The 26,001-nt window shown below is 43.2% G+C and overlaps 1 protein-coding gene across 1 annotated transcript in view; it reads left to right on the plus strand.

Annotated features, from left to right (window-relative positions):
• The window catches only part of LOC147723111 (Y+L amino acid transporter 2-like), a 493,050-nt gene that overhangs the window by 426,361 nt on the left and 40,688 nt on the right, over positions 1-26,001 (plus strand). Inside the window, exon 7 of the mRNA XM_086965453.1 lies at positions 17,698-17,794. Coding sequence (XP_086821579.1) covers positions 17,698-17,794 — 97 coding nt within the window. The remainder of the gene's footprint in view (positions 1-17,697; positions 17,795-26,001) is intronic.

Genomic DNA, 26,001 nt, shown 5'->3' on the forward strand with positions numbered 1-26,001 from the left:
GAAGACTTTGTAGATTCCTTAATCAGGCCAGACTTATCAAGACTATCGGTCTTCGCCTTTGTAATATTAGAAATAGTAGACTGAGTGGGGCTGAGTGGTACATTGATCTGTTTTAAGTCTTTGGTAATAATATTTTGATCATTAGGGCTATTACTAGGCAGTCTCATCGCCATTGATTTTACGCCACCCTTAGCCTGCACCCATTGTCTAATTGGACTGTTCTCAGCAATCGCTTTCAAAACACTTGTCTTGGATTTGCTTGTGATTTTAGTGACCTTATTCTTATTTTTACCCTTCGATTTTTTGGTATTAAAAGCTTTATTTTTGTCTTTGATCGCTTTTAAAGGCGTATTACTCCCTTGATCATTAAGATCCACATATTCTTCGTCTGTCTCAGCGACGTCTGTGTTGTCAGTATTTTCACCTCCCTCACCTTCTTCCACGCCCTCGGCATTCCCCTTGTCTGAAGGCATGCTAGTCGTGCTAGTCATTTCAATGTGAGGGGCTTTCACGTTAGTATCGGTATTGATCACCTTATTCAGAGTCTGAGGCTCTAAGGGTTCGATAACTCCTTTAGCCAGAGTAGTAGACACATCAGTTAGATCTGTAACCCCTTCCTCTGCACCAACCAACTCCGTAATATCTAACGCAGATAAGATATTTACATTGTTTGAAGTAGCATCGTTCTGAGTTACTGCAGTACCCCTTTGACATAATGTCTCAGGTTCCTTTGCTCTTATTTGAATCCCTTCGTTTAACAAAAGGTTTTTGCTGTGTTATCTACTGTGTTATCTGCTGTATTACCTTTTGCTCGAGTTGGTTTTTTTTCCCCGAGTTTGCCGGTGTGCAGTTGTTCCACATCCAAAGTTGTCTCCATAGCGTTGTTGGTGGATAAAGACTTTTTACGTGCTGGTAGTTCGTTTATAGCCGCCACCGACACTGACAAGGATACCGGTGTGGCCGTCGCTCTCCCGCTAGCTGCTGTTGTGCGGGTAGTCCGTGTTGGAGGTTTCGGCGCCATCCCGCAATCGCTCGCCTTCTCTGACAGCACTGTTGCCGGTGCCGCGGGGGAGCGCAGACCAAACCAGTTGACTGCCGTCGATCTCGCCCAGCTCGTCAAGCTCGCCCAGCTCGACCAGCCTTTCGAGGATTCCTGAGCAAGACGCGATGTTTTCACAAGTTTCTGTGTGCTAGCGGAGCGTAGCAGGCTCCGGATACGACTCCCAATCAGCCGTAGCTGCCGCATTCAAAATTCGATCCTTGTGGTCTGAGTAAGTCTCCGAGCTCTTCCGTCTTTCTTTTTTTTTTTATTTACAAAGCAAGTGATTCTAAAAGCAATACAGCCTTACAGCGTTACAACTCCTGCATTGTGTAGCTCTATCAGTCGTCCATTAGCCTCGCATCCGCCTGGACCCATTCAGCGTTCTCCACTCCGGCGGTGTCAATCCTATGTTCATTTCCATAGGAAATTTTGCAACGAGCTACAGCCCGAACTACTGAATGGAATTACCCCAAATTTTTCAGCAAGGTAGAGCTTGGTTCAGAAAGCGACCTTTTTAAGTGGTGTAAATCCGTTCAGTAGTTTTTGAAAAATTTAAAAAATAAGAGTGAAAAAAACCATTTCCCATAGGAAACTTTGTGCAAGGCTACAGCCGAAACTACTGAACGGAATTACCTTAATCCGGCAAAAATGTTGTGCTTGGATCAGAAAGCGACCTTTTTCTTAAATGGTGTAAATCCGTTCAGTAGTTGCTAAGAAATTGGAAAAATAAAAGTATCGATATATGAGTGGAGCCTCAGTCCCATGCACAAGCTTCACTATGATTGGCTGCCAAGATTCCAAACCAGAAAGTGTTGGCAGCCATCTTGTGACTCAGTAGAAGCGAGGCACTAGAAAACAGAGCAACAAAGGTATAAAATAAGAGAAGGGGGTAGGGTAGAAACACCCTGACCCCCCAGTCATGCTTAGGGGGTCTCAGAGGACCCCCAGGGCCAAAGAAAGCATTTTTCCCCCCAAAAAAAATCAGCGCAATTTGCACTGGGGTAGCGGGTTCCCGTGTTTTTTTTTAATGAGACCCCGGGTGGGCTATGTCCCAGGGGAATTTAAAAAAAAATAAACGCTGGGCTGCGGGGGCCCATTGCGGTCCCCGCTGTCCCGGGGCTTCACTCATGTTGGGAGGGTTGTTACGCTGCCCCTCTCCTAGAGACCTCTATGTGCTTATAACTTTGGCGTCGTTCGAAGAATGTTCATGAAATTTTCAAAAAAGAGAAACTTTTTTGATCAGCTCCTAAACCGACGCAGAAGGACGGTTTAGGTGAGAATGCACTCGTAATGCTGGAAAACTAATACGTTTTTGAGCTTTTGCTGCCTCCCTTCCATCCCCGTGCAGCAATGATTTCTCCACTGAGAAATTTTTGTCATTTTTTGTAACCATACTCGGTTGCAAATCATTTTAACCATTTAGCAATTTTGCTATATAGGTTCCTGAGAGGGTTGCAGGTATGGCAGGGCGTTAGTGTACCCTGACCACCCAACTCCTTTCATTTTTTATGGTCCTGAAGAAAAACCGGTAACTCCCACCTATGGTTTGAAACATGTAGACCTATCACATACTTCAGATACACTAGGTCCTATTAAAGCCTTCATTGTATCTACACACACTATTTTAACATTGTCCAGTAGCCTTAGAATAAATAATATTAAGTCATACCAGGACAATTTTTAACCCACTGACCTTTTTTTCACATTCATCACTCACATACCCGCTCCACTGTATTGCAGGTGTCGCAGCACACCTTGGCGGCACTCGGCTGTCAAGGTGGCCCCGATGATGAAGCATGTCACCGACCAGGTCGGTGAGTGAATGGTTCCTTAAAAACAAAGAAGGACTTCTTCTTCCCACTCAGAGTCTCATCCCACCAATACTGGCTGTTTAGCCTCACCTTTGGTGGTACTCCTTACATTTGTTAAATATTCGTTATTTACCACCAACTAATAGTATATAGAATCTGTAAATGTACCGATTCGGTAAATTTACCGTGACAATCATTTTTTAAGCCCCCTACATCTAAAACTACAAATACCGGTCGGTAATGGCCGAAATCGGCTGTTAGCAACCGGTATTTGGCCACCTACATCTGGTCCTCAGTCATGTATGGATTTACATATAAAACTTTTATTAAAACAAAACAGCAACAAATAAAACTATGTAGAGTCATGGCGTGTCTTCGCTGAACCATTTGTGAATCACAGCCTTCAAGACAAAAAGAAAGATAAGATGGTGCGTCATATGTCCAGCAAAGGAGAAAGAGAAAGAAAGAAAGGTTAAGAGAGAGAGAAAGAAAGAAAGAGTGATAGAGAGAGAGGAAGACAGAGAAAGAGAGAAAGAGTGACATACAAGGAAGAGAGAAAGAGAGAAACAGTGTGAAAGAGAGGAAGAGAGAGAGAGAAAGAGTGAGAGAGGGGAGGAGAGAGAGAGAAAGAGTGTGAGAGAGGAAGAGAGAAAGAGTGAGAGAGAGGTAGATAGACAAAGAGAGACAGAGTGAAAGAGAGAGGAAGACAGACGAAGAGAGAAAGAGTGAGAGAGAACGAGATAAAGAGTAAGATACAAGGAAGAGAGAAAGAGAGAAACAGTGTGAGCGAGAGAAAGAGTGAGAGAGAGGAAGAGAGAGAGAAAGAGTGAGAGAGAGGAAGAGAGAAAGAAAGAATGAGAGAGAGAGAGACAGAGAAAGAGAGAAAGTGGGCGAGAGAGAAAGGAAGAGAGGGAAAGGGAATGTTGACACTGGAGAAAATCTTCACAGCTCACCGCCACTTGTGTGTCTCCAACCACATGCCAGGACATAGTGCACCATCAAGTTTAGTGAGCCGAAAGATAGTATAGAATTAGTAATTGCAGAGTACATACAACTTCACACGCGTAATTCTCTGTTTCACCAATGCACACACAGGTTGCTGCACCCCATCCACTCCCACTGCTCCAAAGTGTCTGTGCGTGCTTGTGTGCCCAGGCTGTTGCACACTATCCACTCCCACCGCCCAGAGGTGCTTGCCCGCTGCTGCTGAAAGAAGTCTCTCTGCTCACCTTCTGCCACCGGCGTGTGTGTAAGAGGGTCCAACTTGTGCCGAAGAACCTTTCTCAGGCGTTGTGAGGATGGCCACGCATCATCGCAGGTTCTAAGCGCGTTCTGCTCTGGTGGTGTTGGGGGGGAGGGAAACATCAATTCGGGAAACACAGCCTGTTAGATAAAAAGCAAGATAAGATTGTGCATCATGCGTACATCAAAGAAGAGAGGAAGAGAGAGAGAGAGAAAGAAAAAAGAAAGAAAGAAAGAAAGAAAGAGTGAGAGAAAGACAGAGAGAAAAAGGAAGAAAGTGAGAGGAAGACAGAGAGAAAAAGAGTGAGAGAGATGGAGAGAGAGAAACAGTGAGAGAGAGGAAGAGAGGGAGAAAGAGTGTGAGAAAGGGGAAAAGAGAAACAGAGGAAGAGTGAGAGAGAGAGAGAAAGAGATAGAGATAGAGAAGAAGTGAGAGAGAGAGAGGAAGAGAGAGAGAGAAAGAGGGAAACAGTGTGAGAGATGAAAAGAGAGAGAAAAAAGAAATAAAGAGTGAGCAGAAGACAGAGAGAAAGAGAGAAACAGTGAGAGTGAGAGGAAGAGAGAGAAAAAGAAAGAAAGTGAGAGTAAGACGACGAGAGAGAGAAAAAGTGAGAGAGAGGAAGAGAGAGAGAAAGAGGAAAAGTGTGTGAGAAAGAGGAACAGAGAAACAGGGGAAGGGTGAGAGAGGGAGAAAGAGAGAGAGAGGAAGAGACAAACAGCGTAAGAGGAAGAGAGAGAGAAAGGAAGAGATGAGGAGGGACACTGAGTGCCCACACTGTGGACAAAACCCTCACAGTTCACCTTTACTCCACCGCTCTGTCTCAAACTACGTGCCGGGACCTAGTGGAACTCTCAAGCTCCCACATCTAAAATATAGTACAGAATTAGTAATGGCAGAGTATATACGACTGCGTACGCTTAATTCGATGTGCCGTCTTTCTGCATTCAGGCTGCTGTACCCCATCCACTCCCGCCACCCAGAGGTATGTGCCCGCTGCTGCGCACCCAGGCCTCACTGCTCACCTTTTCGCGGACAGGGCACCGTCCACATCATGGAGCCCCGCTTTTAAGCCAACAAGTCTTACATTTGGTGCTGTGTCTTGATTTTGCCATGGCAGAGGACATACTAGTGCACTTATCATCATCGCAGGTTGTACAACCGCTCAGTCCTCGCGGTGCTACTAACTCAGTTTTAAGTGAGACCACGCATGTGGCGGTTGGCCCTTGATGTTGGCTCAGGCCTACACTGCGGTGCAGCAGGGCACACACAACATGAGGTGTCCGGACCACCCGGACGGGCCATCACCGTGGCGGTGTAACTGTGCTAGCCGCAGTGCATGCTGTGCGAGCAACTCTAAAATGGCGTAGAGCATGTGCGCCCGGTCTTTTTTATTAGTAGGATCACGTGTCCTGTGATGCCTGTGATGGATGGGTGTTGTGTGGGTGTACACCATCCGTGAGGGAGTGGCTGTGGCATACTAACAACTAGACCTGTGACCAGCAGATGTCTATAATGAAAATCTGGACCATGTAGCGTTGTTGTCCTTCCCAGTAAGCGTAAGCGGAGTGGGCTGGCCTGACGTATGCCAGTCCAGCATGAGGCTGTGGAGAATGACTGCGGAGCTATGGGCGTTGCTCCGTCATGAGCTCTATGAGGAATCAACTGATGCACGGGTGTCTGTGTTGTAGTGCTGCCGTCACCCGGGTTGCAAAAGCCAAAGTGTCACTCTGTGAGCCATGTCCCACAACATGGCCAACATGGAAGGTATGGGGAATCACTGACCCTACATTCATCCATAGTTCCACACAAGAAAGGGGGTGGACATGGCACATCTGTGTGGATATGAATGTTTGTTGCACATTCAGTGGAGTGTTGCAGCTGTAGCAATACAGAGATATGGAAAATTGAAGTTTCAGTTTTTGGTACATGGAGGGCAGCCAATTAGAGACAAGCTCGTTGTCGGAGTTAGGCTGCGCCAACATATGTAGTTATACAATCATTCCGTCAATCCCAACACACTTATAAATTCACTATACACTCTTCTTGCAGTACTCTAATGATCCAGCCTCTACGTACGTACTTTGACAATGACCGAGACAAAGTTGCATAACTAAAGTTTCCCCTCACTGTCAAAGGTAAGATGGTTGCATATGCTGGCTAGAGCACTATGTAATGTGGTAGGGCCCAGGGGCAACATGTTGCATACATAATGATCACAATGACACAGATAGATAGTGGAACTGGTTACGGGCACGTGCGCTCAACTCCTTTTTATTACCAGGGTCACATATCCAGTGACGTTTGTGCTGGATACATGTGGGGTGATTGTAAGCCAACCCTCCTGGAATGGTTGGTGCTGGCAACAAGTACAACAGTAATCATTGGATCAGACACAGAGATTCAATCATAAAGGGTCAATGATTTGTGCTGCACTAAGGTAGGGGCACCAGATGTGAAATAATACTGAAGATTCTATCGTAAAGGGTTCATGACTTGTGGTACACTGAGGTAGGGCAGCAGATGTGAAATTATACACAAAATATTGTATCATAAAGGGTCCATGAGTTGTGCTGTACTGAGATAGGGGCATCAGAAGCATTTAGCGTCTGTGCAGCCAGTGATGATGCGTGGTCTGGGGGGCCACACTGGGAGCAATGTCTTTTGTCTATTGAATTCTACCTTAATAAGGCCATGTGGCAATGACTTATGGTTCACTGAGGTAGTGGCACATGAAGCACTCAGCGTGTGTGCACCCTGCGATGATGCGTGGTCCGGGGGGGGGGGGCAGTGAGACCAATGTGTCTTGCATACTGGACTGCGTCGTCTAAAATTGCCACTCCATCTGAATTGTGAGGCCTGCTGTCCGTAGTGTACATCGAAGGTAGTAGTCTGTACAGACATAAGTCTGCGGTGCTGTGCTGCTGGGTTTGCGGGGGCCTGTGATGAGGAGGCCCGCGGTCATGGCGGCAGGCACATGGCTGGGTAAGGGCCCGCCGCTGTGGCAGACTCGTTGGCCTTCACACAAGTGAACCAAGCCCAGAATCCCGGTTTATTTATTCATACTGCTATGCTAGAGTGGCGTACGTTGGACCAGCCCACTCTGCTTCCGCTTCCAGAGGGGGACAACACAGCTACATGACCAAGATCTTCCCCACTGCCTGAGGTAACATGGTTGCGTCTATTGTCCACAACAACACTACAAGCACCAGCAGTATATGTACACATTGAGAGGTCTGTGCTCTGAATAGGGAGGTATGTCCAGCACATCACTGCTACACTTGGTATTGAGTGCATTATCATTGATGGGTGACTTGTGTCCTTCACACATACAAGATTGCCACATCTGCCAACATTCAAGTATTGTGTGGCTGAGGGACCATACTATTTTTGGAAGGTCCGCTGTCCTGTCCTGTGCTGCCTCAGTGGTAGTAGGGAGGGAGATGGTCGGGGGGGGTGCTGAGGTGGGTGGCAGTGGGTATTGTGGCCTTCATGGGTGTCGGAGCTGCATGATCAGTAACTCTATGACATGTGTTGGTCTTCAGATGTGATTCTGGGCTGGGCTCCCTTTCGCATTGTAGGTAGTCGTCCTGGTTTACACCAGTAAGAGGCAAATGTTAGATTCCTACTGCTAACGCGGCTTATTGCCTGTGTTTGGATCGCACCCTAGATTTGGCTGCTCAAAATATCGGGAAGTGGTGTTTTTGTGTTATTTTTGCACAGGAACGTCTACGCTGCATATTGTTGCTCTCATTTATGCCGAATTGTTTTTTTGCGGAAGCTATTACTGGAAAACTGGGGATATCAGTTGTTTTCACTAGGTTTAGAATGGAGTCATAATTTAAAATCATAATTTAAAATCACTGAAAAACTATAGGTTTAAAGAGGATTATAATTAGAAATTAGCATTTAACAAACCATTGAAATCACTGAAAAAACCATAGGTTTAAGGGACGTTAAAGTTACAAATTAGCATTTAAAAAACATTTGAAATTCACTGAAAAAAACATAGGTTTTAGGGACGTTATAGTTAGTTGGACATTTCGCTCATACAAAACCATATGAATTCTGCCGTCATAGTTAGTTGAGCTAACTATAACTCGTGCCCCCGCAATGCACTGCTGATGACGTCACATATTACATTATTCATGACATGGTCAGTGAAATCACTGATGACATCTCAAATGACATCACTGATGACATCATGGCGTGAAAATCTGATGCACCTCCTCATACCTTAATAAACCTACACCCACTCTAAAATACAGACTACCATTTTCGAAAGAATAGAGACACCAATACCAGTTACTACGTACGTACTCACTAATTCCTAGGTCTACACACTCATCCACTCATTCACCCATACAGTCACTCATAGATTCAGTGACTCATCAATACAACCCTATAATAGGCACTCATACACCTATACAAACATTCACACACCATCACTCAAACACCTAGTCGGTCATGCAAAGAATCAATCACACTTCTATTTACTCACCTATACAGTTATACGCACACAACCTCACTTATTCATACAGATACTAACGTATACTTACTCTTTTATACAATCACTGATACAAGTACAAGTACACACTGATCAAATGCAGCCACTCTCACAATCACTGGCTCTCATGTATAGTCATTTATATACTCCAACTCTCACATGCACTGTGTTTTGCATATGTAGTGACGTTGACATGTAGCACTGAGATATGCATTCACTCACCAACACACCGATACACACACTCACCCACTCATACCGCCGTTTCCACATGCACTCCTGAGCCCATATACCTAGTGAATGAAGCACTCACACATCTAGGCACAGAGTCACACACCTTCCATCCACCCACCCACACTCAGGTACCCATACAAATACTCATGCAACCTATCAGTAACCCATATAGGCACTCATGTAGCTACCCACCAACCAATACAGCAGCTTACACGGTAATAGATAGACTGATACAGACATTCACACAGTTTAGTCACTAACCCATGCATTCAGTAGGATACATTTAATCACTCACTTGTACAGTCAGTCACGCACCTACTAAATCCTCCATCCAGACACGTATACACCAACTCATTTTTCAATACATCTTGGCATATATATATAAAATGTATTTCAACTTTACAGTAACACACAGTCACTGGATGATGTAATCAGTGATGTAATTTGAGATGTCATCAGTGATGTCATCAGTGATGTCACTGACCATGTCATGAATGATGGATTTTGTGACGTCATCACTAGTGCATTGCGGGGCGCAAGTTATAGTTGGCACAACTAACTAGAACGGGGGAATTTCTATGGTTTGTATGAGTGAAATGTCCAACTAACTATAACGTCCCTGAAACAACTTGATTTCATCAAACCCTGTGGTGTTTTAAAGTCACCTTCTGAAGTTTTGCTAACCCCCCCTTGTAACGCTATCCATCTCACTTTATAAAAAAGACAATTTTCCCCAGCAAAGAAAACCGAGTAACTAGTGTATTCTCCCAGAAGTGTGACAAGATCAACAAAATAATGTGCTAATATTTAGGGAATAAAAATCAATGTGCACTATAACGTGTCTATCTTGCACTACACCAGCTACTCCAGCATACAGCTCAACAGTGTCGGCAGATAGATTAATGATCTGTATCAGGCAATACTAGCTAAACTACAATCATTCACCTCTGGCAGTGGAGAAGAACAGTGTGTATATCATCAGTTTGACTACATTCTGGAACAGCTTGTCATACACTTCCTTGGCTAGATGTGTCTCCCACTGTACCGTGTACTGTACTTATGATACATATAAGAACTGCTGCTTGTCTTTGTTAACCCCACTGACATGTGTCACTTTCCATCTAAGCAAATTGCATTCAACCATGATCGAGATTCTCATGGCCATATCAACTGGCGTGAGCTTCCTGTAACATCTGCTCACAAACATGTATATTTAAACCATTAAATCATGTCAAACTCCCAAGTCATAACCAGTATTTGCTAAATAGTGTAGTTCCTCAACCTTTGCTCTGTCAATTAAAGTTCTGCCAGAAGTCTAGAACGTCATCTCCCCAACATATTGATTTAAAAAAAATACAATAAATCTATCACATAAGATGGGTTAACCAGTTGTTAACAGAGAACAATTACAGATGATCCAGCAGCTCAATAGATAAGGAACCAGCCCTTGTGCTTCATGAAAGACTCCAATAAAGACAGTCACTATACCTTGAGATGAATGTAACAATCATCACTCCCATCCTTCCTGCCTACTAGCCATGCTATCATGAATTGCAGACGTGCTTAGCCTATCGATTTATTTTACACATTATCACCATCTCTAGTACTGTTCTATAAAATATATAAGGAGTTAATTTTAACACATGTGAGGCTCTAGGAAGGAACTTAGAGAAAGTATATTTGGAAGGACGCAAACTAGAGTTTGAAATTGCAGGATTACAAACCATTCAGACACTAATTGGAAGTGCATCTAAAAGTCCTCCAGGCTCACAAAGTACAATATAGGAAAATTGAGTGTGCATTCCTCATTTGAAAACGTTACCTAAATTACAGAGTTGAGTTTCACAGTTTAATTATCTCTCCCAAAAAGGTTGTAGATAGACCGAATCCAAGTACAAATAGTGAATCAGAAGTCTTCTACACAGACAGTGAAGGATTTGTAGAGCGTTTTAGTCATTGGCAGCTTTTTCTCAGTAAAACTTAGGATTTTTTAAAGGCAGGTACCTCAATCATGTGTTTTTTATCTGGAAAGTGGTTGCTTTCAGTGACACATCAAGAATCATTTTTTTTCTCAACCGCTTAAGAGTCCTTTCACCATGGCACCCATGTATTGTCATCTTGATGCAGCACTTAATTTTTTTATCAAGGCCAATGCTTTCAACTTGATATTAATGGCCATGGTCTCACAAGAACACCTAGATACGGTACAACTACACCTACTGATGTGTTTGTCTGGAATTTAAGCCCTTCTCAGTAGAGCTACAATATTAATTACAAGGAGAACCTTGTGAATGAGGCTGCCTTCAAGGATGGGAACACAAAATCTGTTAAATGTGTTCATTGAAATTCAGATCTTGATTTTCTTTAAACTGATAGAGTGTTAAGTCTCAGGATAAACACGATGTTAACTATGTTACGTACTTGATGGAGGCCCTATCCGTTAAAGCCTTATACCGATACATGTCTGATATGGATACAAGGATTGTCTCTTTGGCCTACTAAGAACACTAAGGAAAGTTCTCCCCCTCCTACCAATGGAAGCCAAACAAGTGGCAATACAGGGCTTGATTCTATCCCGGCTAGACTCGAACAATGCCCTGTATGTTGGAGCTCCAGAGATGACCCTGCAAAAGTTACAGGTGGTGCAGAACTGTGCGGCCCGCACCCTGTCACAGATCCCACGGACCCAGTCAGCAAAACCCGCACTGAACAGCCTACACTGGCTTCCAGTAAGACAGAGAGTGGCATTCAAGGCACTATGCATTGCCCACCGAGCTTTCTGGAAGTCGGGCCCAGCTATCACAGACAAATTAGTCACGCAATACCACCCCAACAGAAACCTTAGATCTACGGAGGCCTTCCTGGCAGTGGTACCCAGAATCAGGAGAGCTAGGTCCGGAGGTAGGATGTTCTCCTTAAACGCATCTAGGATGTGGAACTCACTCCCCCTACAGCTCCGGACTAATTCAAACCTACTCTCCTTCCGTAAACAATTGAAAACCTACCTGTTTGCGAGGTCCACCGAACTTTAAAACCCATCCGTCATACTCAGTTCTGTCTTATGCCTCAGCGCTTGGACGCCCTTGGGCAGCAACCGCGCTTTATAAATGACAATACAATACAATACAATACAGAAGATGAAACAAAAACAAAAAACCCAATAAAGTTTGTTTAAAAAAAAAAACTGATAATAGATTACCAGCGAGGCACCTTATGGGATTTCTGTTTTTTGTTGATTATGACTTTGTAATGTACTAGCCAGGTCATCAAAATGGGAATGTCTCTGTCTACAAATGTGTTGAATGAATCATACCAAAGTGGATCATTCTACCGGAGGATGTACCTTTGGCCACCCTTATCACTCAACCCATCCACCAACATGGTCGCTATTTCTTTGGTCTTCCTCATATTGTTTGATCAAATCAGGGATTCAATTTGTAAATAAATTCTGAAGTGGCTTTTGCACATTAGGTATGACTATCACTCTCATCAAAATTCCGCCCCAAACTGTGGGAGAGGGTAAACCTAGAGTGGAAGCAATGCTTCTGTTGTATTGTACAAGAGCAACATATTTGGATGTGCCTCTTCCTGCTAGCTGAAATCATATACAGTAATGCTAGGTGTGTACATGTCTATTGATCACTCATGATTCATTTGCAAGGAAGATTACCACAGACTGGCCCTATCTATATAGATGCCGTTTATCATGGCATGGCTGGTGTACAAGCTATTCTGATAGATACCATAAGGGCACACAGAAGAACTCGAGCATAATACCCACCACACACCAGGGGAGGCTAGAGGGGTTACATTGTCTAATGGTATAAATGGGAGGTGAAAGCTTTTACTATACTGTCACCCAGAAACATTACAAGTTGCCAAAAGAAACACCAAAAGGGAAGAAGTGTCCAAAAGTAAAGTACCAGGGGCAGAAATTAACCGAGGACAACAACAACCTTCTGAATCGTTAGCTCACCTTGAGTGGCAGAAAGGCAGTTGTTAGAATGCAAGCGCTTATGCAAGCTTGTTATCCCCTGCTAAGAGTACAGCTTCCCCAATACAGGAGCAGTTCACTTGGGAGCAGGCAGTAGTATTAAAAATACTCCCTGCATAATGGCTTCTAAAAACCTCTGAGTAGACACTTTCTTTATCCTGTGGACTGCTTCCTGCTTCAAGCCAATGCCTCAATTTTAAACACAAATTCTATCTTCAATACATAATTTAGCTTTTGAGATCGCTTTCTTCTCTGTCACAGCAATTTGGCAATACCATTGTCAATCATACTGCTTTTGTCCGTCACAGACTCTTGAAACTAAAAATAATCATGTGACCAATAGAGATCCTTTGCGGTGACAACATAGAAGTGGTATGAGATGCCCATGATATCGATCGAGAGATGTGCATGACGAGAATCTGCTACTGATTCATAAGGCACTAGGCAGTACTCGTGGCATTGTGACCATTGTCTCCTACTATTTTATAAACCTGCTGACATTAGACTCAACCTTCGGCTCAGCTTCTCATAACAAGAACACAAAAGATAGCCTGTCTTCAATTTGTTGGATTATCTAATTCCTAAAGAATGGGTGGCTGACAGTTGATTCATGTTACCCACTGCACGGGATCACAAATGCAATCCTGTTGTTTACATATCATAACTAATATATATGAGATACCCTCTTCCCTTTTGTCCTCTTCACTTTGTTAATTCCTACACATCTGTTTACCAACTCTATATGGTTTCCTATACAGGCGATCTCACTATGCTTTCAGGGCTCTGCCTAAATCTTACTTTGCCCATTAAACTCTAGACTATTTATCACCATTTTTTGGAGGGTGGTAGTATGACAAGGATATCTAACGTTTCAAGGTTTCAAAAAAAGAAAAAGGCGTAAATGTCTCTTAGAGCTCTTGCTTATTCCATTTTCTCACTTTTTCTTTCACAATTTCTCACAAGATTCGCTTCCTACCTCCTGGGAGGCTCCAAAATAGATGTGACTAGGCAGTGACTACATTTGCAATCTTTCATAACTGAAGTCTTTCTTTCGCACTGTTCTTTAGAATATCCGTGTTTTGCTGTGAAAGAGTCAGTGTGAGAGCTCTTGACTATACTAAAGAGCAGCTTAGCCTTGAAATATGTACATATTTCATTTCTCGATTTTTAATTATGCTCTCATCGAAGGCAGCATTGTCTGCTAAATCATATCTCCCTATATCCAAAAGGATTTTTTTTGTTTAAGGACACGGGACTCGGTGTGCCATGCTTCTTCATTGAGTCTGCTTTTATCTGTGGAATCATGTCCACAGCAAGCTCATCCTAGGGGTGGTAAGGTCAGTATGATTGCTTGGATCCTCCAAATAATAAGCTATCTATCAAGCAAGAAGATGCTACTCCATCGCTGGTGTCGAATTATAAAATTATGACATGGAAGGTGTTTTACTGTGGGACTCAGCATCACTATTTTTCGATAATCTGCTTTTTATCATCTGCTTATGTTTAAAAATTATATGGCCCTAAGTTTGTAAATGATATGGCCTAGTACCTGCTCCACTATCATCTCCTCCAACAGCCCATGACGGATCCCTGTGGGATTCAGGTGACATTTTTGCAAACCTTCACCAGGGTGTAATTGTTGTCCAGTCTCTCAGTCCATCAACCATTGAACCCATGTGTGGTACATATATCTCTTCTGATATAGAATTTGCTACACTTAAAGACACGGAAAAATTCATGAAATAATAAGCAGAAACATTAGATTGCTTCCTGAACTTTGTGGAGAAGGACCCTCAGAATGAGGGCACCCATCGGTATAGCAAGCAGGTTATAGTTCCAACTGCTTTGAGAAGCGGGTGAACGGAGTACACATGCCCACTGACAATTAAAAGAATGTGTCTTTTCAAATTACTTGCTTCTTGCTGTAATTGTCAATGTACATAAAACCCTATTGACCTAACCACTTCATTATACATACTGAAGCAGTTAACCAAAATCAATGCAGATTAATATGGAGGAGCCACATTGTGACTGCATTACTATACTAAAGTAAAAGAGTAAAGTTGAAAACCATGCTAAAAAGAAAGGCTAAAAAGTTGAACATTTGTTAAAGTGGTTCGGGGGCCATCTAGGAGGGCTGAGGTTCTAAGGGACACAATAGTGAATATGAGAAAAGACTGGAGTGAATCCCTCAAGTGTTCCAAAATTGGTAACAGTATATAAGAACTATAATCAAAATATGAGACAAGAGGGACATAGGACAAAACTAATACCTACGTTATGAGCCGGAGATGAAGAGGCAAATAGGATAAAATGGGAGTTGTTGGGTCACAGAATTGGGGATTAGCATCAGGGAAAAAATAGTGTTTTTGTTTTAGAAGTATTACATGTAAACAATTAACTGCCATTCAAGATAGTATCTCTATGAGTCGGAGGGACACTTCCAAATAAATAAAAATCGGAAAAAATAAAATGGCTGAAAAGGACATCTGCTTAAAATGTCAACACAGCCCAACAAATAAAATAATTGATACAACTTGAATACATTAAAACAGGACAGCACTGCTAATGTATAGAGAAAGAAGAGTTAATAGTTTTAAATGTAATCTAATTGGTACTGTCATGGAACCTTTAGAATATAAACATTTATGTCACCATCCAGTATTGCAGTATTATGAGACAGTCAGAAAGTCTTGAATTCGGTATTGGGGAAGGTTGAAAATAATAGCCATGCCAAGGTACTGTGCTTGCACACAGAACATTTACTTTAACACTTTTATGCTATATGTTCTGTCTTCTTGGCTAAATACAGTGATGAGTGTGAGAAATGGATATAAAAAGACAGAAAACAGAGTATTTTTTATAGATTTCAGTCAATGCAAATAATCTTAAGCAGAATTGAAAGGTTTGCTATTCTTTCACGTGTTTCCTCAAATTACAATATCATCCACTCCTGAAACATAATTATCTGTACAGAGTTAGAATTTACAAGGTATAAAGGAGGGGTATTTCAGAGGAAATTAGGGATCCGCTAGAAGAGATAACATCTCAAGCCCTGGGACCTCAATAATAAGTGGAGTCACATATCTCCTCACCTTGATCAAGTGCCTCAACCTATGCATTCTTTATTGAAGGCTCAGGTTTTTAGCATGGCAGTATGTAGTGATTGGTAGAGGATAAAAACACAGCCACTAACACATGCAAAAGTCAAAAAAAGTTTCAAAAGATCAGACGTTTGGATGACTAAAATATAGGGGTAGTAAAGCAGGCTGTGTGATTTATATGCTTTTAGCACAAGACTACAACTACAATACCTCAATTGTTTTTGAGCAGGTAGTACTTTCCTTAGTAAGACTATGTGGTAGACAGGGCTGGGGATAATGATAATATGGGTGTAAGGATTTGGGAAATTTAAGTGAGGTTCCATATGACTTGAATGTCATGTTTTTAGCTCTGGACTCAATTACTACATCAGTCTTATCAGTGAGTTGTGTTATTTGCTTCAGTTGAAGGAAACAACAAAGCCCACAAGTGGAAATATGGCCCATACCACAGATAGGGAGCACTGCCATTATCTGTGGCGCTTTGCACCTTTGAATGGAGGCGGCGAGTGCAGGTTCGGACAGTGCACTCTGTCATAATGATTATGGTGCCCTCAGCGCAGCTGCAAACTGATACCTGATCGTGAGGCAGCACATTAGTAAAAGGTGGCCAGCTGTTTGAAGCTTCTGGTCTGCCTTTTGATATTCAGGTGGCAACCCAGCCTACATTTAAAAGTGGTACATTGATCTCACTGCAGTTGAGTGCAGTGAGTGACTGCACCTGCCTGCAGGTGAACATCAAGGGATCCATATGGCCCACTTCCAAGTGGTGCCCACCTCTTTGGTGAAACAGTCAGCACACCTTCTCACAACCTATTTGCCTCTGCATCTGTATCTGTAATAAGACATCAGTGCATAGGTTAAAGCGTGTCCTCATTTCCAAGGAGCCAGAACACTATGCAATTGAGAAAAAGTCCCTTTGAAATTAGGATGTCACTACCTGTGTGCCAGTATGACCTGTATGACAAAAGGGGCTGTGCAAGCATCTGTGTCCCCTTCTGTAATACACAAAACTCAAAACGGAGGCGAACATCCTTAGTGTTCCCTCAGGGCATAATACGGCCCATAGAATCCTGCTAGCTTCAGGTGCTCTGGTATCATTAGCTGGACATCATTAGGGGTGATAGCTGAGGCAATACTGATCAGTCTTGCTCATGGGCCAGTGGGACTTCCTCCCAGCAATATACACACAGCTAGGCATGTCCATGCTGTGGTGTCCAGGAGAAATCTTTTTGAGCTCCCGGCAGGGTATGCAGAGGGCTCACGGAGCTGAGACCTCTGTATGATACCTGTGACAAGAACTTACAGGGGATTAAGAAAAAATCCATATGGTCATGTCAAAATATGTAAAACTTGGATTTGTTAGAGGATGGGATGAAATGACAGCATAGCCTAGCCTCCGAGCATGGCTGTGGGCACACTACAATATAGATGTCAAACAGCCTTGGACTAACAAAGGAGAATCATAGTGGCAGAATGTCAGTAAAACACTGGAGACTATCAGGAATATCCTCATGCAGCAGTAGGTATGGATTTGGTCAGATTAGGTAGTTCCGATGACCCCTTTCTCCCACAGTTATCTAGGCATGTATTTACGTACACCGATGTATCAGTGTCATTCAATCACAATGATGTAGAGAAGAAAGAAAAGACCTAAGTGTCTTCCACTGTACCTTTATCAAAATTGTATGAGTGCTTTCTTATTATTTTACTTACAATACAATACATTTTGTCAGTTCTTGGCTCCTAATGAAGACAACTTTTATTGCAGATTGATTTTTGTCGGCTCGCGTGAAGGCCACCTTCCAGACTGTTTGTGCCTGGTCCATATCTACAGATTCACTCCTATTCCTGCACTACTTTTCAATGTACGTGGGCTTTCCTGGCACATTGCCATTTGATGGTGTTCATGAAATTCTGTTTAGTAGAAATTGAGCTGTGCAAGAAAATATTAAAATATGTGGTATGGTCATCATAGTTAACGTCTAAATGTACTAGCTATATTTTGGGTCTTTTCTGTGCTAGGTATGCTTTTGAATGCAATACCTATACTTTCCTTATCTCAGTCATTAAGATGTGACTCATGAGGTGGGATCACTAAAAGGATTAGTGTTGAAAGTCAAATCAGCAGCAGTGAAAATGCCGAAAGTCATCACTCAAATTCTCCAGAGGTAGTCAGGGCACTATATGATGACAATGCTTTTTTTCTCTTGAAAAATCCTTCTTTTTTCCTTGTTATTTTACAATTTTTTGTAGGACAGGCACTAGAACCTCCAGGTATTAGCACACTGTACAAAGGACAAAGAAGGAGATGCCTTGCACCACTTCATTCAAAGCAAACACAATTCATATATAACTCTGTAACATATCAAAGATTTTAATAGAAGAAAACAGAGCTCAGGGTGATAAGATTGTAAAGAGCCATTGGCAAAGCCAATAGGTCTAGCCAATCCAAGAGCTATTGGCTTTGTCAATTTCTTTCAGGCATGTTTTACAGCAGTGCAGTCCTTTGCAGTATTGCTGAAAGTTAGAAAGAAAAGTTCTATGATGTGTCCAGCGCTGACCAAGATGGACAGAGATCCCTTTTTTTAGTATGGGATTATTGTGCCCCTTCTAAAAAAAACATTCCCAGGAACAAATGAAAATAACATTTTCTCACCAAACGTCAAATCAAAAAGAAATTGAAATACACATTTGTGCATCAATCTCTTTTTAATTGGAGCCGAAATGTGAGCCAAAGGCAAACATAAATGATAACCACCATCTATAAATGGGCACGTTGTTTGCAATCTATTAAAAGCGGTCTGAAGTTGTCAAAAACAAGAAGGATCATGGCATGGCTGTGATGTCTGAAATTCACAAATACATAAAATGCATTCAAGGAATAAACTCACCTATTATGTTACCTCAGAGGTGAAGTTTGCTGTGTTGGCCGCGCATTAAGACAGCACCATAAAGAACATGCAGAGCAGGGAGTGCAGTGCCATCTGCATCTTTGTAGCATCTTGATACCCATACAACTTTTGGACACATTTTTTTTCTGGCTGGACAGGAGGGAGTAAGCAACAAAGGGGGAAGGACCGATGTGGACGGGCCAAGCAAAACAGGGGGAATGGATGGGGTGGACCACCTAGTAACAACGCAGCAGGGTGTTCCGTGTCAGGGCAAGCAATGCTGAGGGAGTAGGGAGGATGCGGCTGCAAGAAAAAGGAAAAAAACAGTACCCCTTAAAGTAGCGAGCAGTAGAAGGACAGTGGGCAAAGGAATATGTACTTGGGCCCTGCTCCAGAGTAGGGACAAACACATGAAGAGGAAGTGATGCCAGCATTTACTGACCAAAGAGAAGAAAGGATCTTAGAGTGACAATGAAGCTAAACAATGGTAAGCTCCCTGCAATTAAAAACATGTATCACAAGCAACATCTCATGTGCTGTCTCAGGTGGGACCTGTGTATATGGCATGGGGGAGCAGTGGGACAAACTGTCAAAGTGGTGAAGATGCCTGCTAAACATACAGAAGGGCATAAAACAAACAACAGTGCCCCAAAACATTTAGGGGGGCTAGAGTGAAGGAAAGAGAGTATTTGTATTTGTACCAATGCCACTCAGTTCTTTACCATGCATCGGGTGGTTGTTTTTTAAAATAACATGCTTTTTATGTTATTTAAACAAGATGTGATTTTGGGCTTGATTGAGGTAAAGGGAGTCAAAGGTGACTTTAGGGCTCAAGGATATTTAGAAGTAAAGGAACCTACGGATGATTTGGGGGATGAAGGGTCTGTGGTGGTATTGGAAGGTAAGGATGAATTAAGAGTTCAGGGATGAATAGAGTTAAAAAGCAGGAAGGGTAATTTTATGGATAGGGGTAGAGATAAAGGGAGATAAGTGGGATTTTAGGTCTCAGAGTTGGGTTAGGGTAAAGGGAGGTAAAGGTGATTTTAGGGTTCAGGGGTGAGTAGAGGTAAAGAGAGTTAAGGATGATGTTAGGGTTCGGGAATGGTAGCGGTAAAGAGGGAAAGGGTGAATTTAGGGTTCAGGGATGGGTAGAGTTAAAGGGAAGTAAGGATGATTTTTGGTTTAGGTAGAGGTAAAGGAGGAAAGGGGGATTTTAGAGTTCAGGGCTAAGTAGATTCAAAGGGAGTTAAGGGTGCATTTAGGATTCAATAGAGGATCACTACAATCCTCTGCAATAACCACGGCTGACCTAGGCCTCGCCCTGATGTCACCTCCCACCTGACTCAAGTGGAAAAAAGGAAATATAACATCGGTAAAAAAGTTCTCCAGGCAATACGTGAAAATTCTGCTCCAGGCCCTAACGGTGTGCCTGGCTATCAATTTAAATCTGACACATCATTTTGGTCCTAGCACCTGATCCATCCAGCGCAAAACCAATACCTGATCAGGGATCAATACTTATTAATCATCACAGAACAATGGCCCGTTCACCCAAATCCCTGATGCACTGGGAGTCAATTTTTATAGACATTCAATTCTTTTTCCTTCAAAATCAATGTGTGACATCACAAAATACATATCAAACTTATACATCAACTTTCCTTCTATTTGGTTGATGATCCAATTAGTTGAATAGTTGATAGTAATGATAATACTATCTAACTAACTATTCAGCTAGCTAAATAATCACAGACTCTCAGTAAAGTTAATAAAGCTTTATCTCAAATTAAATGCTTAATGCATATGGTCACCAAGACAAACAATGAAATTCACAAAAGGGAGAGAAAACATTAGCAATTTCAAATACAAACAATCTCATCATTCAATTATGACATGCGCATGAAGGAGTGGATAGATTAAGAGACATCAGTTACAGTCAAATTAAATGCAAAACAAAAATATATCTAACAGAGGGGATAGATGAAGAGACATAAGTTTCATCTAAATAATATGTGACAGAATACCAATGACGGAGTAGATAGGTGAAGAGACATAAGTTTCAGAGACAAAATACATTTGCAAGTATATTTGCAAGAACGAGTCAGGATAATACAAACCCAAAGGATCTGTGGAAAACCAAGGTGATGGTGGGGGTCCCCTGAAATTGAATCAAGGAATAAAGATTTCAGGACCCAGGAGCATTGCAATAACAGGAACAGCTAGGCCTCTCTGCAAATCGACTATCAGCGACTCATTCACTCTTCTTCTCTTTCTCCCCGCAAGACCATAACCGCACCCCTAAAGGCACCCTAGTTATACCCTAAAACCTACATGTCCGTCCCACATCAGTTGAAACATTTCACCAAATACGACAGTTGATTGATGGACTTAGGAGGTGGTCTTTCACACCACTGTGACTTCATTCAAAATTTGGGCATATTCATTGTTCTACATCCATTTTCATTACTTCATAATTGTCTTGTTCACACGATTTAATACATGTAACAATTCAACATTTTTGCACATAATTTTAAGCAATGTCCGCGTCTTTAGTACCATGGTCGGTCACATCCTTTTGGCAGGCACTCAATATTCTCCTTCAGCATGTCAGCCTTGAACCTTTTTTTTTTCTTTGCAGCACTCAGCATTTTTGGCTGCTCTGTCATGACATTTTAGTTCTTATTCCAGCCCCTCCTTTATCCAGCCAACTTAAGCATAATGGAGTCTATCCAGCCCACTATAGTAAATGGAAAATAACCATTCATTAATTTTATGGTAAATGCACTTTTCAGTGTTTACCACCCAACTTTGACTATTCCCTGTTAACGTTTTCCTAGCATAAGCTTTAAGCAAAAGCAACTTTTTTTTATTATTTCAAAGCAAGATGCAACATGGAAACTACGAAATGCACATGCGGCCTAGTCATGCATTATTTCTCGTTTCTTTGAAAGCACAATGTAAATATGTTTTTCGTTTTTTTCATGCGTTATCTCAAGTTAGTGCATGCAGGCACGAAGCATTTTTCCTTGTGTTTATGTAAGGTGAACGTTCGTTTTCTATTACTACTTACTATAGCACATATTATGGGGGTATTCTCCCGAATAGGTTTCTTTTCGCGAAATCCTACTCCATCAATCCCCCCTCAGATGGCTTTCTGGAGCCATCATAAAATACCTACCATACCAAGTGCCATCTTCATTTATCTAAAACTCAGTATTCTTCTCTCTTTTTTTCACAACAAATTTTTATTGATTGATCAGATAAAGGCATATACACAGTTCTCCACAGTCAGGAGATCACTGCCAAATATCAACACATGTCTCAATATCTTGGAAACCCAATCAATAAAAATAACATTTCCCCCTTTACCTTCCCCCACCCCCCACAGCCACCCAACAACCCCTCTACCCACCCCTTATCCCTCCCTAACCCAGTGCACGTGATCACAGTAAGCCTCCTTTAAGCGCTGTTCATATGCCAGGCGCTATGCGTCTCTCTAGGCCTGGAGCCTATCGTCTAGATCCGGACCGTCGTCAGGGTCTGCTGGAGGCTCCAGAGTAAAACCCCTATAGTCGGACCACCGTTTCCAGATTTTGTAATATTTCCGGCGGCATCCTCTGGCCTCGAACACTGGGCGCTCTAGCCCCATAAAATAGTCCAGACCAGCCTTCCACGCACTCAGGGGGTGGGCTCGCTCATTCTTCCACGCCCGTGCCAAGTCCCGCTTGGCCACTACTAGACCCAATAGTAAAAGGTGACATTTGTAAACATTCCCTCCCACACCCTCCAGCACGTGAAGAAGACCCAAGCGATGGGTGCGGGGGAGATCCCATCCCAGTACCTCTGACAGACAGCTCCATATACCATTCCATAACCTAGACAAGCCAGCACAAGACCATACAGTATGCAGCAGGGAACCTATCTCAGCTCCACATCGCAGGCACTCCGGGGACACAATCAGGCCTGCCTTCCACAGTCGCTCCCGTGTATAGTAAGCCCTGTGCAAATATTTGAATTGGATTAGTCGGAGCCGTACCGCGATAGCGGTCCCACGCGGGGACTCCAATGCCTCCCTCCAATCATCCTCATCCAGGGGTCCGACATCCTTTTCCCAGGCGTCTTTTAATGGAAGTAGGGAGGAGGAACAGTGGGTGACTAGCGTTTGGTAGATACGGGACACCTTTTTATCCCCGAGGTCCCCCATGAAAACCTTCGCTTCCACAGGGCTGAATTCCGGCAGCGACTCCAAACCAACTAGACTAGGCGCGAGCGCGTGACGAAACTGTAGATACCTGAAAAATTGAGTCTTGGGCAAGTGGAATTTGTCCCGTAGCTCCTGGAACGACTTGAGAGTTACACCGGACACAACGTCTCCAAGCGAAGAGATCCCTATAGAATCCCATCCGCCAAACCCCGCCAGCGAGGCCAGTGCGGGGAGCCGCCCGTTATGCCACAATGGGGTCTCCGCCGTCAACCTACCCCACCAGCCCATGCGACGCAGTGCTTGTTGCAAAACCGCAAAAGCCACTTGCGTGGCACACGGCAGCTGCCTCCGGAGCCTGGCCGAGTATAAGATTGTGTGCAACGTGCTGTCCCCCATAAGCGAGCGCTCCAGAGCATATGCCGGGTCTCTTCTATCTCCATACCACCATTCATTTAGTACTAGCAAATGGGAAGTCTGGTAATATGGCTATAAATCAAACCAAACCACCCATCCAAACTCAAAGTGGACTGGGCGAGCTTTGTGTGATGAAATTTTACAGTGCAGGTTACCTTGTCATCAACGGCAGAACAGTAGGTGACACCCCGCCAAACTGGTCCTGGACAAACGGCACCAAGCAATCCTACTTGGATTATACCATCTGCAATGCCGCCCTGCTTCACTGTTTAACCAACTTCCAAATTTATCCAAGAACCGAAAGCGATCACAGGCCTCAGGTTATTTCCTTTAATATAAACCCTGTGAAACACAAAACTGCACCATCAGCATGCCGGGGAATACATACCAAAAACCTAAAGCGCCTTAAGTGGACTGAAGAAATTAGCCCGAATATCCTCCAAGCAAGTGTGGACATCATAAGAATAGGAACCGAGCAAGAGGCAATCCCGACTTTAACCTGGACAATGCTCTGTTCCCACCTGACTCACCTTTTTCCAGCAAAGTATCAGGCCGAAAGGGTAATTCAGACACGTCCATTTACAATCTCACAGCATAACAAGTCACTTAAGAAAGCAAGAAACGCAGCCCTGCGGGCACTGGCTAAATCTCCGGGGAACAGTGAACGTACAATTCACTATCAAACTACTCAAAGATCCTTCAAGCTGGCGATCAAAAAAGATAAACGGTCTCACGAAAACCAATTTTGGTGCAAACTGGTGTGGGAGAGTAAGCAAAAAAACTCTAGAAAATGTTGGGCTCTTATTAACCACACTAATCCTAGCACATCAAGCTTTGGGTCTGCAAACATCCGGGAATCAGACTGGGTAAGATGCCTATCTGACCACTTCAAGTCTCCAGAATACCCAGATTCCAAAGGAAGCAGCTCTTTAAATGAGATTAACCATGGGCCTGCCACCACACGGAGTCTACCCGCCGACTGCTTACACCCCGCCAACATGGACCGTGAGGTGACACAAGAAAGAGTAGCCACAGCAATGACAAAAGCAAGATCTGATGGGGCTCCGGGCCCAAATGGCCTGCCACAGAGCCTGTTTAAATCTGACATTGCCTTCTGGTCCGGAACACTAACTAATCTCTTCAATTACGCTCTGAGAACAGCAACAATCCCGGACTCATGGCGGGGCGCCATAATCCACCCAATTTACAAATCAGGATCACGTGCCCAACCGAGCAATTACAGACTCATTGCCCTCCTGGATATTGAAGCCAAGCATTATGCAGGCCTCCTACTGGAGGATCTAAGGTTATGGGCAAAGGACTATAAACTGTTGCCAATGAATCAAACAGGGTTTGTTGCAAACTCAGGGACCAGCACTAATTTGCTAGCAATTTCAACTATAGTCGACAAGGCACTACTAACATCTAGGTTAGTGTTTTGTTGCTTCGTCGACTTCAAAGCAGCATTTGATAGAGTCCCTAGGGAGGCTCTATGGGTAAAATTAAGAAAGTGGGGGATTCCAGAGAATCTATTACAGGCAATTATCGAACTCCACTCGCGTACATGGGTTCGGGTGAAGCTCGGGTCCGGCACACATCTCTCGCGGAAAATAATGACAACTAGGGGCGTGAAGCAGGGATGTGTGTTGGCCCCCCTTCTCTTTAACCTGTTTATAGCAGATCTGTCGGCGACCCTGGACGATACCAATAGCCATTCTCCAAAAGTCGGTGGCTTGGGTCTAAGCAACCTTTTGTACGCCGATGACCTTGTCCTTTTTAGCCTCACCAGGGTTGGCCTACAAAGGCTCCTTGATAAACTGCATGACTATACGACTATTAACCAATTAGAGGTCAACTTAAAAAAAACGCAAGTCGTTCCTTTTGGTAAGAAACGACACACAGGTGGTGGTTGGTCATTCAACAACATAAGCCTCGTAACAGGCCAGTCATATAAATATCTAGGCGTCCACCTGGATTCTAAATACAATTTTAGAAAGCAGCGTAACGAGATCGCAGTCACAGCAATAACCCTTGCGGTATCACTAGGCAAGCTTGCACAAAATCTCTCAGGCCCAACCCTATCGCCTCTTTTGGAGGTGATGAGAGCAAAAATTGGCCCTACTCTATCGTATGGCATAGAGTTATTTGGGGGGAAAATGAATACAGCCTTGAACCAGCACACAACCAAAATTTATAGAAAGGTTCTCCAGCTGCCAAAATCCGCATCTGCTGCACAGATAAGACTGGAGATGGGACTGATAAACTACAATGCCTCCAACATCGGGGCATATCTTAATCTCTGTCACAAACTAAGACAAGCGGACCCCAATACATTAGAATCCCTAGTCTGGGAAGAAATAACCCAGAAAAATCCAGGTGGAACATACGGCCGTCTCTTTAAAGACGCCATTCAGCAAATGTCAGCAAGTGATTTGTGGGCCCTGAATCCTAGTCAGACAGCATTCAAAATAGGGATCAAAAAGGGTGTGAGAATGAGATCAAGTATCATCGATAAAGCACTCTTTTTGAAACGCAGTCACGCCTGGGCTCTTGTAAACTCTTA

This window comes from Lissotriton vulgaris, chromosome 4_1 (genome assembly GCF_964263255.1).
Source record: "Lissotriton vulgaris chromosome 4_1, aLisVul1.2, whole genome shotgun sequence".
NCBI lineage: Eukaryota > Metazoa > Chordata > Amphibia > Caudata > Salamandridae > Lissotriton > Lissotriton vulgaris.